We start from the raw sequence: 17,097 nt of genomic DNA, 5'->3' as shown, positions 1-17,097 counted from the left end.
ATCCTAACCACACTGTCAGACAGTACATTCCAGATACTAACCACACTCTCAGTACATTCCAGAACCTAACCACACTCTCAGTACATTCCTGGCCCTAACCACACTCTCAGTACATTCCAGATTCTAACCACACTCTCAGTACATTCCAGATCCTAACCACACTCTCAGTACATTCCAGATCCTAACCACACTCTCAGTACATTCCAGATCCTAACCACACTCTCAGTACATTCCAGATCCTAACCACACTCTCAGTACATTCCAGAACCTAACCACACTCTCAGTACATTCCAGAACCTAACCACACTCTCAGACAGTACATTCCAGTTCCTATCCACACTCTCAGTACATTCCAGAACCTAACCACATTCTCAGTACATTCCAGAACCTAACCACACTCTCAGTACATTCCTGGCCCTAACCACACTCTCAGTACATTCCTGGCCCTAACCCCACTCTCAGTACATTCCAGATTCTAACCACACTCTCAGTACATTCCAGATCCTAACCACACTCTCAGTACATTCCAGATCCTAACCACACTCTCAGTACATTCCAGATCCTAACCACACTCTCAGTGCATTCCAGATCCTAACCACACTCTCAGTACATTCCAGATCCTAACCACACTCTCAGTACATTCCAGATCCTAACCACACTCTCAGTACATTCCAGATCCTAACCACACACTCAGTGCATTCCAGATCCTAACCCCACTCACAGTGCATTCCAGATCCTAACCACACTCTCAGTGCATTCCAGATCCTAACCCCACTCTCAGTGCATTCCAGATCCTAACCACACTCTCAGTACATTCCAGATCCTAACCACACTCTCAGACAGTACATTCCAGATCCTAACCACACACTCAGTACATTCCAGATCCTAACCACGCTCTCAGTACATTCCAGATCCTAACCACACTCTCAGTACATTCCATACCCTAACCACACTCTCAGTACATTCCAGATACTAACCACACTCTCAGGACATTCCAGATCCTAACCACACTCTCAGTACATTCCAGATCCTATCCACACTTTGAGTACATTCCAGATCCGAACCACACTCTTAGTACATTCCAGATCCTAACCACACTCTCAGTACATTCCAGATCCTAACCACACTCTCAGTGCATTCCAGATCCTAACCACACTCTCAGTACATTCCAGATCCTAACCACACACTCAGTACATTCCAGATCCTAACCACACTCTCAGTACATTCCAGATCCTAACCACACTCTCAGTACATTCCAGATCCTAACCACACTCTCAGTACATTCCAGATCCTAACCACACACTCAGTACATTCCAGATCCTAACCACACTCTCAGTACATTCCAGATCCTAACCACACTCTCAGTGCATTCCAGATCCTAACCACACTCTCAGTACATTCCAGATCCTAACCACACTCTCAGTACATTCCAGATCCTAACCACACTCTCAGTACATTCCAGATCCTAACCACACTCTCAGTACATTCCAGATCCTAACCACACTCTCAGTACATTCCAGATCCTAACCACACTCTCAGTACATTCCAGATCCTAACCACACTCTCAGTACATTCCAGATCCTAACCACACTCTCAGTACATTCCAGATCCTAACCACACACTCAGTACATTCCAGATCCTAACCACACTCTCAGTACATTCCAGATCCTAACCACACTCTCAGTACATTCCAGATCCTAACCACACACTCAGAACATTCCAGATCCTAACCACACTCTCAGTGCATTCCAGATCCTAAATACACTCTCAGTACATTCCAGATCCTAACCACACTCTCAGTACATTCCAGATCCTAACCACACTCTCTGTACATTCCAGATCCTAACCAAACTCTCAGTGCATTCCAGATCCTAACCTCACTCTCAGTACACTCCAGACCCTAACCACACTCTCAGTGCATTCCAGATCCTAACCACACTCTCAGTACATTCCAGATGCTAACCACACACTCAGTACATTCCAGATCCTAACCACACTCTCAGTACATTCCAGATCCTAACCACACTCCCAGTACATTCCAGATCCTAACCACACTCTCAGTACATTCGAGATCCTAACCACACTCTCAGTACATTCCAGACCCTAACCACACACTCAGTACATTCCAGATCCTAACCACATTCTCAGTACATTCCAGATCCTAACCACACTCTCAGTACATTCCAGATCCTAACCACACTCTCAGTACATTCCAGATCCTAACCACACTCTCAGTACATTCCAGACCCTAACCACACTCTCAGTCCATTCCAGATCCTAACCACACTCTCAGTACATTCCAGACCCTAACCACACACTCAGTACATTCCAGATCCTAACCACATTCTCAGTACATTCCAGATCCTAACCACACTCTCAGTACATTCCAGACCCTAACCACACTCTCAGTCCATTCCAGATCCTAACCACACACTCAGTACATTCCAGATCCTAACCACACTCTCAGTACATTCCAGATCCTAACCACACTCTCAGTACATTCCAGATCCTAACCACACTCTCAGTACATTCCAGACCCTAACCACACTCTCAGTCCATTCCAGATCCTAACCACACTCTCAGTGCATTCCAGATCCTAACCCCACTCTCAGTGCATTCCAGATCCTAACCACACTCTCAGTACATTCCAGATCCTAACCACACTCTCAGACAGTACATTCCAGATCCTAACCACACTCTCAGTACATTCCAGATCCTAACCACGCTCTCAGTACATTCCAGATCCTAACCACACTCTCAGTACATTCCAGACCCTAACCACACTCTCAGTACATTCCAGATACTAACCACACTCTCAGGACATTCCAGATCCTAACCACACTCTCAGTACATTCCAGATCCTATCCACACTTTGAGTACATTCCAGATCCTAACCACACTCTCAGTACATTCCAGATCCTAACCACACTCTCAGTACATTCCAGATCCTATCCACACTTTGAGTACATTCCAGATCCTAACCACACTCTCAGTACATTCCAGATCCTAACCACACTCTCAGACAGTACATTCCAGATCCTAAACACACTCTCAGTACATTCCAGATCCTAACCACACTCTCAGTACATTCCAGATCCTAACCACACTCTCAGTACATTCCAGATCCTAACCACACACTCAGTACATTCCAGATCCTAACCACACTCTCAGTCCATTCCAGATCCTAACCACACTCTCAGTGCATTCCAGATCCTAACCACACTCTCAGTACATTCCAGATCCTAACCACACTCTCAGTACATTCCAGATCCTAACCACACACTCAGAACATTCCAGATCCTAACCACACTCTCAGTGCATTCCAGATCCTAAATACACTCTCAGTACATTCCAGATCCTAACCAAACTCTCAGTGCATTCCAGATCCTAACCTCACTCTCAGTACACTCCAGACCCTAACCACACTCTCAGTGCATTCCAGATCCTAACCACACTCTCAGTACATTCCAGATGCTAACCACACACTCAGTACATTCCAGATCCTAACAACACTCTCAGTACATTCCAGATCCTAACCACACTCCCAGTACATTCCAGATCCTAACCACACTCTCAGTACATTCGAGATCCTAACCACACTCTCAGTACATTCCAGACCCTAACCACACACTCAGTACATTCCAGATCCTAACCACATTCTCAGTACATTCCAGATCCTAACCACACTCTCAGTACATTCCAGATCCTAACCACACTCTCAGTACATTCCAGACCCTAACCACACACTCAGTACATTCCAGATCCTAACCACATTCTCAGTACATTCCAGATCCTAACCACACTCTCAGTACATTCCAGATCCTAACCACACTCTCAGTCCATTCCAGATCCTAAACACACTCTCAGACAGTACATTCCAGATCCTAACCACACTCCCAGTACATTCCAGATCCTAACCACACTCTCAGTACATTCGAGATCCTAACCACACTCTCAGTACATTCCAGACCCTAACCACACACTCAGTACATTCCAGATCCTAACCACACTCTCAGTACATTCCAGATCCTAACCACACTCTCAGTACATTCCAGATCCTAAACACACTCTCAGACAGTACATTCCAGACCCTAACCACACACTCAGTACATTCCAGATCCTAACCACACTCTCAGTACATTCCAGATCCTAACCACACTCCCAGTACATTCCAGATCCTAACCACACTCTCAGTACATTCCAGATCCTAACCACAATCTCAGTACATTCCAGATCCTAACCACACACTCAGAACATTCCAGATCCTAACCACACACTCAGTACATTCCAGATCCTAACCACACTCTCAGTACATTCCACATCCTAACCACACTCTCAGTACATTCCAGACCCTAACCACACTCCCAGTACATTCCAGATCCTAACCACACACTCAGAACATTCCAGATCCTAACCACACTCTCAGTACATTCCAGATCCGAACCACACTCTCAGTACATTCCAGACCCTAACCACACTCTCAGTGCATTCCAGATCCTAAATACACTCTCAGTACATTCCAGATCCTAAATACACTCTCAGTACATTCCAGATCCTAACCACACTCTCAGTGCATTCCAGATCCTAAATACACTCTCAGTACATTCCAGATCCTAAATACACTCTCAGTACATTCCAGATCCTAACCACACTCTCAGTACATTCCAGATCCTAACCACACTCTCAGTACATTCCAGATCCTAAATACACTCTCAGTACATTCCAGATCCTAACCACACTCTCAGTACATTCCAGATCCTAAATACACTCTCAGTACATTCCAGATCCTAACCACACTCTCAGTGCATTCCAGATCCTAAATACACTCTCAGTACATTCCAGATCCTAAATACACTCTCAGTACATTCCAGATCCTAACCACACTCTCAGTGCATTCCAGATCCTAACCACACTCTCAGTACATTCCAGATCCTAACCACACTCTCAGTACATTCCAGATCCTAAATACACTCTCAGTACATTCCAGATCCTAACCACACTCTCAGTACATTCCAGATCCTAAATACACTCTCAGTACATTCCAGATCCTAACCACACTCTCAGTGCATTCCAGATCCTAAATACACTCTCAGTGCATTCCAGATCCTAACCACACTCTCAGTACATTCCAGATCCTAACCACACTCTCAGTGCATTCCAGATCCTAACCACACTCTCAGTACATTCCAGATCCTAACCACGCTCTCAGACAGTACATTCCAGATCCTAACCACACTCTCAGTACATTCCAGATCCTAACCACACTCTCAGTACATTCCAGATCCTAACCACACTCTCAGACAGTACATTCCAGATCCTAACCACACTCTCAGTGCATTCCAGATCCTAACCACACTCTCAGTACATTCCAGATCCTAACCTCACTCTCAGTACATTCCAGATCCTAACCTCACTCTCAGTACATTCCAGATCCTAACCACACTCTCAGTGCATTCCAGACCCTAACCACACACTCAGTACATTCCAGATCCTAACCACACTCTCAGACAGTACATTCCAGATCCTAAATACACTCTCAGTACATTCCAGATCCTAACCACACTCACAGTACATTCCAGATCCTAACCACACTCTCAGTACATTCGAGATCCTAACCACACTCTCAGTACATTCCAGACCCTAACCACACACTCAGTACATTCCAGATCCTAACCACATTCTCAGTACATTCCAGATCCTAACCACACTCTCAGTACATTCGAGATCCTAACCACACTCTCAGTACATTCCAGACCCTAACCACACTCTCAGTACATTCCAGATCCTAACCACACTCTCAGTACATTCCAGACCCTAACCACACTCTCAGTACATTCCAGATCCTAACCACACTCTCAGTACATTCCAGATCCTAACCACACTCTCAGTACATTCCAGATCCTAACCACACTCTCAGTACATTCCAGATCCTAACCACACTCTCAGTACATTCCAGACCCTAACCACACTCTCAGTCCATTCCAGATCCTAAACACACTCTCAGACAGTACATTCCAGATCCTAACCACACTCCCAGTACATTCCAGATCCTAACCACACTCTCAGTACATTCGAGATCCTAACCACACTCTCAGTACATTCCAGACCCTAACCACACTCTCAGTACATTCCAGATCCTAACCACACTCTCAGTACATTCCAGAACCTAACCACACTCTCAGTACATTCCAGATCCTAACCACACACTCAGTACATTCCAGATCCTAACCACATTCTCAGTACATTCCAGATCCTAACCACACTCTCAGTACATTCCAGATCCTAACCACACTCTCAGTACATTCCAGATCCTAACCACACTCTCAGTACATTCCTGATCCTAACCACACTCTCAGTACATTCCAGACCCTAACCACACTCTCAGTCCATTCCAGATCCTAAACACACTCTCAGACAGTACATTCCAGACCCTAACCACACTCCCAGTACATTCCAGATCCTAACCACACTCTCAGACAGTACATTCCAGATCCTAACCACACTCTCAGTACATTCCAGATCCTAACCACATTCTCAGTACATTCCAGATCCTAACCACACTCTCAGTACATTCCAGATCCTAACCACACTCTCAGTACATTCCAGATCCTAACCACACTCTCAGTACATTCCAGAACCTAACCACACTCTCAGTACATTCCAGATCCTAACCACACACTCAGTACATTCCAGATCCTAACCACACACTCAGTACATTCCAGACCCTAACCACACTCTCAGTACATTCCAGATCCTAACCACACTCTCAGTACATTCCAGATCCTAACCACACTCTCAGTACATTCCAGATCCTAACCACACTCTCAGTACATTCCAGATCCTAACCACACTCTCAGTACATTCCAGATCCTAACCACACTCTCAGTACATTCCAGATCCTAACCACACTCTCAGTACATTCCAGATCCTAACCACACTCTCAGTACATTCCAGATCCTAACCACACTCTCAGTACATTCCAGATCCTCACCACACTCTCAGTACATTCCAGATCCTAACCACACTCTCAGTACATTCCAGATCCTAACCACACTCTCAGTACATTCCAGATCCTAACCACACACTCAGTACATTCCAGACCCTAACCACACTCTCAGTACATTCCAGATCCTAACCACACTCTCAGTACATTCCAGATCCTAACCACACTCTCAGACAGTACATTCCAGATCCTAACCACACTCTCAGTACATTCCAGATCCTAACCACACTCTCAGTACATTCCTGGCCCTAACCACACTCTCAGTACATTCCAGATCCTAACCACAATCTCAGTACATTCCAGATCCTAACCACACTCTCAGTACATTCCAGATCCTAACCACACACTCAGTACATTCCAGACCCTAACCACACTCTCAGTACATTCCAGATCCTAACCACACTCTCAGACAGTACATTCCAGATCCTAACCACACTCTCAGTACATTCCAGATCCCAACCACACTCTCAGTGCTTTCCAGATCCTAACCACACTCTCAGTACATTCCAGATCCTAACCACACTCTCAGTACATTCCAGATCCTAACCACACTCTCAGTACATTCCAGATCCTAACCACACTCTCAGTACATTCCAGATCCTAACCACACTCTCAGTACATTCCAGATCCTAACCACACTCTCAGTACATTCCAGATCCTAACCACACTCTCAGTACATTCCAGATCCTAACCACACTCTCAGTACATTCCTGGCCCTAACCCCACTCTCAGTACATTCCAGATCCTAACCTCACTCTCAGTACTTTCCAGATCCTAACCACACTCTCAGTACATTCCAGATACTAACCACACTCTCAGTACATTCCAGACCCTAACCACACTCTCAGTACATTCCAGATCCTAACCACACTCTCAGTGCATTCCAGATCCTAACCACACACTCAGTACATTCCAGATCCTAACCACACTCTCAGTACATTCCAGATCCGAACCACACTCTCAGTACATTCCAGATCCTAACCACACTCTCAGTACATTCCAGATCCTAACCACACTCTCAGTACATTCCAGATCCTAACCACACTCTCAGTACATTCCAGATCCTAACCACACTCTCAGTACACTCCAGATCCTAATCACACTCTCAGTATATTCCAGATCCTAACCACACTCTCAGTACATTCCAGATCCTAACCACACTCTCAGTACATTCCAGATCCTAACCCCACTCTCAGTGCATTCCAGATCCTAACCACACTCTCAGTACATTCCAGATCCTAACCACACTCTCAGTACATTCCAGACCCTAACCACACTCTCAGTACATTCCAGATACTAACCACACTCTCAGTACATTCCAGATCCTAACCACACTCTCAGTACATTCCAGACCCTAACCACACTCTCAGTACATTCCAGATCCTATCCACACTCTCAGTACATTCCAGATCCTAACCACACTCTCAGTACATTCCAGATCCTAACCACACTCTCAGTACACTCCAGATCCTAACCACACTCTCAGTACATTCCAGAACCTAACCACACTCTCAGTACATTCCAGATCCTAACCACACTCTCAGTACATTCCAGATCCTAACCACACTCTCAGTACATTCCAGCTCCTAACCACACTCTCAGTACATTTCAGATCCTAACCACACTCTCAGACAGTACATTCCAGATCCTAACCACACTCTCAGTACATTCCAGATCCTAACCACACTCTCAGTGCATTCCAGATCCTAAATACACTCTCAGTACATTCCAGATCCTAACCACACTCTCAGTACATTCCAGATCCTAACCACACTCTCTGTACATTCCAGATCCTAACCAAACTCTCAGTGCATTCCAGATCCTAACCTCACTCTCAGTGCATTCCAGATCCTAACCACACTCTCAGTACATTCCAGATGCTAACCACACACTCAGTACATTCCAGATCCTAACCACACTCTCAAACAGTACATTCCAGATCCTAAATACACTCTCAGTACATTCCAGATCCTAACCACACTCTCAGTACATTCCAGATCCTAACCACACTCTCAGTACATTCGAGATCCTAACCACACTCTCAGTACATTCCAGACCCTAACCACACACTCAGTCCATTCCAGATCCTAACCACACTCTCAGTACATTCCAGATCCTAACCACATTCTCAGTACATTCCAGATCCTAACCACACTCTCAGTACATTCCAGATCCTAACCACACTCTCAGTACATTCCAGATCCTAACCACATTCTCAGTACATTCCAGATCCTAACCACACTCTCAGTACATTCCAGATCCTAACCACACTCTCAGTACATTCCAGATCCTAACCACACTCTCAGTACATTCCAGATCCTAACCACATTCTCAGTACATTCCAGATCCTAACCACACTCTCAGTACATTCCAGAACCTAACCACACTCTCAGTACATTCCAGATCCTAACCACACACTCAGTACATTCCAGACCCTAACCACACTCTCAGTACATTCCAGACCCTAACCACACTCTCAGTACATTCCAGACCCTAACCACACACTCAGTCCATTCCAGATCCTAACCACACTCTCAGTACATTCCAGATCCTAACCACACTCTCAGTACATTCCAGACCCTAACCACACACTCAGTCCATTCCAGATCCTAACCACACTCTCAGTACATTCCAGATCCTAACCACATTCTCAGTACATTCCAGATCCTAACCACACTCTCAGTACATTCCAGATCCTAACCACACTCTCAGTCCATTCCAGATCCTAACCACACTCTCAGTACATTCCAGATCCTAACCACATTCTCAGTACATTCCAGATCCTAACCACACTCTCAGTACATTCCAGATCCTAACCACACTCTCAGTACATTCCAGATCCTAACCACACTCTCAGTACATTCCAGATCCTAACCACATTCTCAGTACATTCCAGATCCTAACCACACTCTCAGTACATTCCAGACCCTAACCACACACTCAGTCCATTCCAGATCCTAACCACACTCTCAGTACATTCCAGATCCTAACCACACTCTCAGTACATTCCAGACCCTAACCACACTCTCAGTACATTCCAGATCCTAACCACACTCTCAGTACATTCCAGATCCTAACCACACTCTCAGTACATTCCAGACCCTAACCACACACTCAGTCCATTCCAGATCCTAACCACACTCTCAGTACATTCCAGATCCTAACCACATTCTCAGTACATTCCAGATCCTAACCACACTCTCAGTACATTCCTGGCCCTAACCCCACTCTCAGTACATTCCAGATCCTAACCACACTCTCAGTACATTCCAGATCCTAACCACACTCTCAGTACATTCCAGATCCTAACCACACTCTCAGTACATTCCAGATCCTAATCACACTCTCAGTCCATTCCAGATCCTAACCACACTCATTACATTCCAGATCCTAACCACACTCTCAGTACATTCCAGATCCTAACCACACTCTCAGACAGTACATTCCACATCCTAACCACACTCTCAGTACATTCCAGATCCTAACCACACTCTCAGTACATTCCAGATCCTAACCACACTCAGTACATTCCAGACCCTAACCACACTCTCAGTCCATTCCAGATCCTAACCACACTCATTACATTCCAGATCCTAACCACACTCTCAGTACATTCCAGATCCTAACCACACTCTCAGTACATTCCAGATCCTAACCACACTCATTACATTCCAGATCCTAACCACACTCTCAGTACATTCCAGAACCTAACCACACTCTCAGTACATTCCAGATCCTCACCACACTCTCAGTACATTCCAGATCCTAACCACACTCTCAGGACATTCCAGATCCTCACCACACTCTCAGTACATTCCAGATCCTAACCTCACTCTCAGTACTTTCCAGATCCTAACCACACACTCAGTACATTCCAGACCCTAACCACACTCCCAGTACTTTCCAGATCCTAACCACACTCTCAGTACATTCCAGACCCTAACCACACTCTCAGTACATTCCAGATCCTAACCACACTCTCAGTGCATTCCAGATCCTAACCACACTCTCAGTACATTCCAGATCCTAACCACACTCTCAGTACATTCCAGATCCTAACCACACTCTCAGACAGTACATTCCAGATCCTAACCACACTCTCAGTACATTCCAGACCCTAACCACACTCTCAGTACATTCCAGATCCTAACCACACTCTCAGTACATTCCAGAACCTAACCACACTCTCAGTACATTCCAGATCCTAACCACACACTCAGTACATTCCAGACCCTAACCACACACTCAGTACATTCCAGATCCTAACCACACTCTCAGTACATTCCAGATCCTAACCACACTCTCAGTATATTCCAGATCCTAACCACACTCTCAGTACATTCCTGGCCCTAACCACACTCTCAGTACATTCCAGATCCTAACCACACTCTCAGTATATTCCAGATCCTAACCACACTCTCAGTACATTCCAGATCCTAACCACACACTCAGTACATTCCAGACCCTAACCACACTCTCAGTACATTCCAGATCCTAACCACACTCTCAGTACATTCCTGGCCCTAACCACACTCTCAGTACATTCCAGATCCTAATCACACTCTCAGTACATTCCAGATCCTAATCACACTCTCAGTACATTCCAGATCCTAACCACACTCTCAGTACATTCCTGGCCCTAACCACACACTCAGTACATTCCAGATCCTAACCACACTCTCAGTACATTCCAGATCCTAACCTCACTCTCAGTACTTTCCAGATCCTAACCACACTCTCAGTACATTCCAGATCCTAACCACACTCTCAGTACATTCCAGATCCTAACCACACTCTCAGTACATTCCAGAACCTAACCACACTCTCAGTACATTCCAGATCCTAACCACACGCTCAGTACATTCCAGATCCTAACCACACTCTCAGTACATTCCAGACCCTAACCACACTCTCAGTACATTCCAGATCCTAACCACACTCTCAGTACATTCCAGATCCTAACCACACACTCAGTACATTCCAGACCCTAACCACACTCTCAGTACATTCCAGATCCTAACCACACTCTCAGTGCATTCCAGATCCTAACCACACTCTCAGTACATTCCAGATCCTAACCACACTCTCAGTACATTCCAGATCCGAACCATCTCTCAGTACATTCCCGATCCTAACCACACTCTCAGTACATTCCAGATACTAACCACACTCTCAGTACATTCCAGATCCGAACCACACTCTCAGTACATTCCAGATCCTAACCACACTCTCAGTACATTCCAGATCCTAACCACACTCTCAGTACATTCCAGATCCTAACCACACTCTCAGTACATTCCAGATCCTAACCACACTCTCAGTACACTCCAGATCCTAATCACACTCTCAGTATATTCCAGATCCTAACCACACTCTCAGTACATTCCAGATCCTAACCACACTCTCAGTATATTCCAGATCCTAACCACACTCTCAGTACATTCCAGATCCTAACCACACTCTCAGTACATTCCAGACCCTAACCACACTCTCAGTACATTCCAGATCCTATCCACACTCTCAGTACATTCCAGATCCTAACCACACTCTCAGTACATTCCAGATCCTAACCACACTCTCAGTACACTCCAGATCCTAACCACACTCTCAGTACATTCCAGATCCTAACCACACTCTCAGTACATTCCAGATACTAACCACACTCTCAGTACATTCCAGATCCGAACCACACTCTCAGTACATTCCAGATCCTAACCACACTCTCAGTACATTCCAGATCCTAACCACACTCTCAGTACATTCCAGATCCTAACCACACTCTCAGTACATTCCAGATCCTAACCACACTCTCAGTACACTCCAGATCCTAATCACACTCTCAGTATATTCCAGATCCTAACCACACTCTCAGTACATTCCAGATCCTAACCACACTCTCAGTATATTCCAGATCCTAACCACACTCTCAGTACATTCCAGATCCTAACCACACTCTCAGTACATTCCAGACCCTAACCACACTCTCAGTACATTCCAGATCCTATCCACACTCTCAGTACATTCCAGATCCTAACCACACTCTCAGTACATTCCAGATCCTAACCACACTCTCAGTACACTCCAGATCCTAACCACACTCTCAGTACATTCCAGAACCTAACCACACTCTCAGTACATTCCAGATCCTAACCACTCTCTCAGACAGTACATTCCAGATCCTAACCACTCTCTCAGACAGTACATTCCAGACCCTAACCACACTCTCAGTACATTCCAGAACCTAACCACACTCTCAGACAGTACATTCCAGACCCTAACCACACTCTCAGTACATTCCAGATCCTAACCACTCTCTCAGACAGTACATTCCAGACCCTAACCACACTCTCAGTACACTCCAGAACCTAACCACACTCTCAGTATATTCCGGACCCTAACCACACTCTCAGTACATTCCAGACCCTAACCACACTCTCAGTACACTCCAGAACCTAACCACACTCTCAGTATATTCCTGGCCCTAACCACACTCTCAGTACATTCCAGATCCTAACCACACTCTCAGTACATTCCAGATCCTAACCTCACTCTCAGTACATTCCAGAACCTAACCACACTCTCAGACAGTCCATTCCAGATCCTAACCACACTCTCAGTACATTCCAGATCCTAACCACACTCTCAGTATATTCCAGACCCTAACCACACTCTCAGTACATTCCAGAACCTAACCACACTCTCAGACAGTCCATTCCAGATCCTAACCACACTCTCAGTACATTCCAGATCCTAACCACACTCTCAGTACATTCCAGATCCTATGGGTGTGTGTGTGTTGGGGGGGGGGGTGGTTATGGGTGTGTGGGGGGTGTATGTGTGTGTGTGGGGGGGTGCTCTGTGACTGTGTTTATGTACTCACTGACCCTCTCTCTCGCTCTCCAGCTCCCCCGATCCTCTCTCTCTCTCTGCCTGAGCAGTTAGTTGTTAATCCAGGTGAGGACATTGAGATGGAATGTTCTGTGGATGCTGGAGACCCCAAACCTTCCCTGTGGTGGACACACTCTCCGGGACCAATGCCCACCAATGTCAGGATTGAAGGCGGGAAGCTGTGGATCCGGGAGATAGGGCCAGGGCAGGCCGGATTTTACAACTGTTCGGCCAAGAATGGAGTGGGGAACCTCGCAAAGAAATCCGTGGAGGTTCGAGTGAGGGGTAAGTGAGCGACACGAGGAGAGTGAGGGTGCTGAACCCGGGCAGGGGTAACTTTAATGTCCATTGTCATATGAGAGTACCTTTAAGAAATGGGTGTTTATCAAATAGCTACAGTGGTGTCAGAGTGAGTGGAGCTGGACTGGCTGTCTTTCACTTTCGTTTTGGGCTGGCAGCTACAGAGTGTTTTAGTTTCGCTTTCAGAGCTGGATAGCTGCAGGCAAAGGAAGCAGCTGTTTAAGGTCTCTCTCTGCAAACTAACGGCTGTCTCCTGATCATTTGGGTGATTTCAAAGTGATAAATGCTCTCAGTAGAGAATTTAAACCTGATCTCTGTGATTAAAAAGGATCTTTTGTCTTATGGATGTTGCAAGGGAAGATTAAGAGTTACTTATAGAGTACTGTATTCTTTGGGGATTTATTGGTGTTGATAGTTGTTAAGATGTTTACCGTGGGTTTATAAAGTGATAACTGGTTTCATAAATAAACATTGTTTTAATTTAAGAATACTCTTAGTTCTCTGTTGCATCACAACTAGACTGGGCCGTGTGCTCCCCATACCACAATCTAGTAAAAACTGTGGGTCAGGTGAACTCCATGATGCACTTTGGTTGCTCTAAACCCTGGCCCATAACAAACTGGGGGCTCGTCAGGGATAAAAGTCTATCTATTGGATTGGTTTAGCGAACTTAAAGGGTTGAGCATATTTGTGGGTGCTTTTCAGGTGTGGTATTCTCGTTTAAGTAGGGAGTGTGTTGTGGACAATGGCTCTTTCAGAAGCTCGGATGTTTTGGGGGGTGGAAAAGGTCACATGCAGTACCTTACGAACAGAGACTAAAGGCAGACTGTTAGATTTGGCAAAAACATTGCAGTTAATGTTCCCTGACAGCATGCGAAAAGAAGAGGTACTCACGGCGCTAGTTGAGCATTTAAAATTGCCTGAGATACAGCCTGACTCATTAGAACTGGCAAAAATTCAGTTACAGATTAAACAACTGGAACATGAGAAAGAATTAAAGGAACTTGAATACGCAATGAGGGACAAAGAAAAGGAGAGAGACGAAAGAAACAAAGAAAGAATAGCCCTCGCAGAACAAAGAGAAAAAGGGAGAGAAAGGGAGATACAGATCAGGGAAAAAGAAAAAGAGAGAGAGGAAAAGGAAAAAGAGAGAGAAGAATGGAAAAAAGAGAGGGAGTTTGAACTTCAGAAAATGGCCATGATACATGACAGTCAGTTTAAATTGGCGCATGTCAAGGAAAACATACAGCTGGATAATAGTGATGAGGCTAGTGAGAAAGAGCGTCATAGTCGAAGGCTTGGCGGGGATCTTTTTAAATATGTCCAAGCATTGCCAAGGTTTGATGAGAAGGAGGTAGAAGCCTGTTTCATTTCATTTGAGAAGGTAGCTGAACAAATGAAATGGCCACCGGACATGTGGGTATTACTGATTCAAACAAAGCTGGTAGGTAGAGCGAGTGAAGTGTTTGCATCACTACCGGAGGAGGTATCTGGTTCGTATGAGGAGGTGAAAATTACATCTTAGGTGCATCTGAACTAGCGCATGAAGCCTACAGACAAAGGTTTAGAAATTTAAGGAAAGAATTTGGTCAAACATACATGGGGCGAGATTCTCCGACCCCCCCCGCCGGGTCGGAGAATTGCCGGGGGCTGGCGTGAATCCTGCCCCCGCGGGTTGCCGAAGTCTCCGGCACCGGATATTCGGCGGGGGCGGGAATCGCGCCGCGCCGGTTGGCGGGCCGGAGTCCCGCCGCTAAAATGCCTGTCCCACCGGCGTAAATTAAACCACCTACCTTACCGGCGGGACAAGGCGGCGCGGGCGGGCTCCGGGGTCCTGGGGGGGGTGCGGGGCGATCTGGCCCGGAGGGTGCCCCCACGGTGGCCTGGCCCGCGATCGGGGCCCACCGATCCGCGGGCGGGCCTGTGCCGTGGGGGCACTCTTTCCCTTCCGCCTCCGCCACGGTCTCCACCATGGCGGAGGCAGAAGAGACTCCCTCCACTGCACATGCGGGGGAATGCCGTCAGCGGCCGCTAACGCTCCCGCGCATGCGCCGCCCGGAGATGTCATTTCCGTGCCAGCTGGCGGGGCACCAAAGGCCTTTTCCGCCAGCTGGCGGGGCGGAAATTAGTCCGGCGCGGGCCTAGCCCCTTAAGGTTGGGACTCGGCCCCCAAAGATGCGGAGCATTCCGCACCTTTGGGGCGGCGCGATGCCTGACTGATTTTGGCCGCCGGTTGGCGGACATCGCGCCGTTTTCGGAGAATTTCGCCCAGTGAGTTCTCCCAGTGAGCCAGAGAGAAGACAGAGCCAGGAGTGAGGCACAGCTAAGAGTAAGTTTGGGAATTTGAATCGAGGTGAGAATTCAAAGCTGGGTGGGGAGGAAGTGTTTTTTTTCCCTGGTAAGTGACTGGTAAGTCGTGGTTCTGTTTTTCTGTTTCTTTTCTTTGGTATATATATATATATTTTTTTTTTTTTCTTCGTTGTTTATTTATTTATTAAAATTTTTGGGGGGAGAAATTGAAATTGTTGAAGTTAATCGAAGGTTTAAGACATGGCAGGAGATCTCAGACCCGTGTCATGCTCCTCGTGTGCGATGTGGGAGCTCAGGGACACGTCCACTGTCCTTGGCTCCTTCACGTGCAAGAAGTGTGTCCAGTTGCAGCTCCTGTTAGACCGCTTGACGGCTCTGGAGCTGCGGATGGTCTCACTTTGGAGCATCCGCTATGCTGAGGATGTCGTGGATAGCACGTTTAGCGAGTTGGTCACACCGCAGGTGAAAGGTACTGAGGGAGATAGTAAATGGGTGACCAAAAGACAGAGCAAGAGTAGGAAGGCAGTGCAGGTGTCCTCTGCGGTCATCTCCCTGCAAAACAGATATACCGGTTTGGATACTGTTGAGGGAGATGG

The 17,097-nt window shown here is 46.3% G+C and overlaps 1 protein-coding gene across 1 annotated transcript in view; it reads left to right on the top strand.

Moving 5' to 3' along the window:
- LOC140411521 (MAM domain-containing glycosylphosphatidylinositol anchor protein 1-like) overlaps positions 1-17,097 on the top strand; it is a gene marked incomplete at its 5' end in the record, with an annotated part of 470,308 nt that overhangs the window by 331,426 nt on the left and 121,785 nt on the right. Inside the window, one exon of the mRNA XM_072500607.1 lies at positions 13,907-14,176. Within this exon, the coding sequence (XP_072356708.1) occupies positions 13,907-14,176 (270 nt within the window). The remainder of the gene's footprint in view (positions 1-13,906; positions 14,177-17,097) is intronic.

This window comes from Scyliorhinus torazame, chromosome 4, assembly GCF_047496885.1.
Source record: "Scyliorhinus torazame isolate Kashiwa2021f chromosome 4, sScyTor2.1, whole genome shotgun sequence".
Taxonomy (NCBI): Eukaryota; Metazoa; Chordata; class Chondrichthyes; order Carcharhiniformes; family Scyliorhinidae; genus Scyliorhinus; species Scyliorhinus torazame.
The sequence above is the reverse complement of the archived record's forward strand: the minus strand, read 5'-3'. Positions and strand labels throughout refer to the sequence as shown.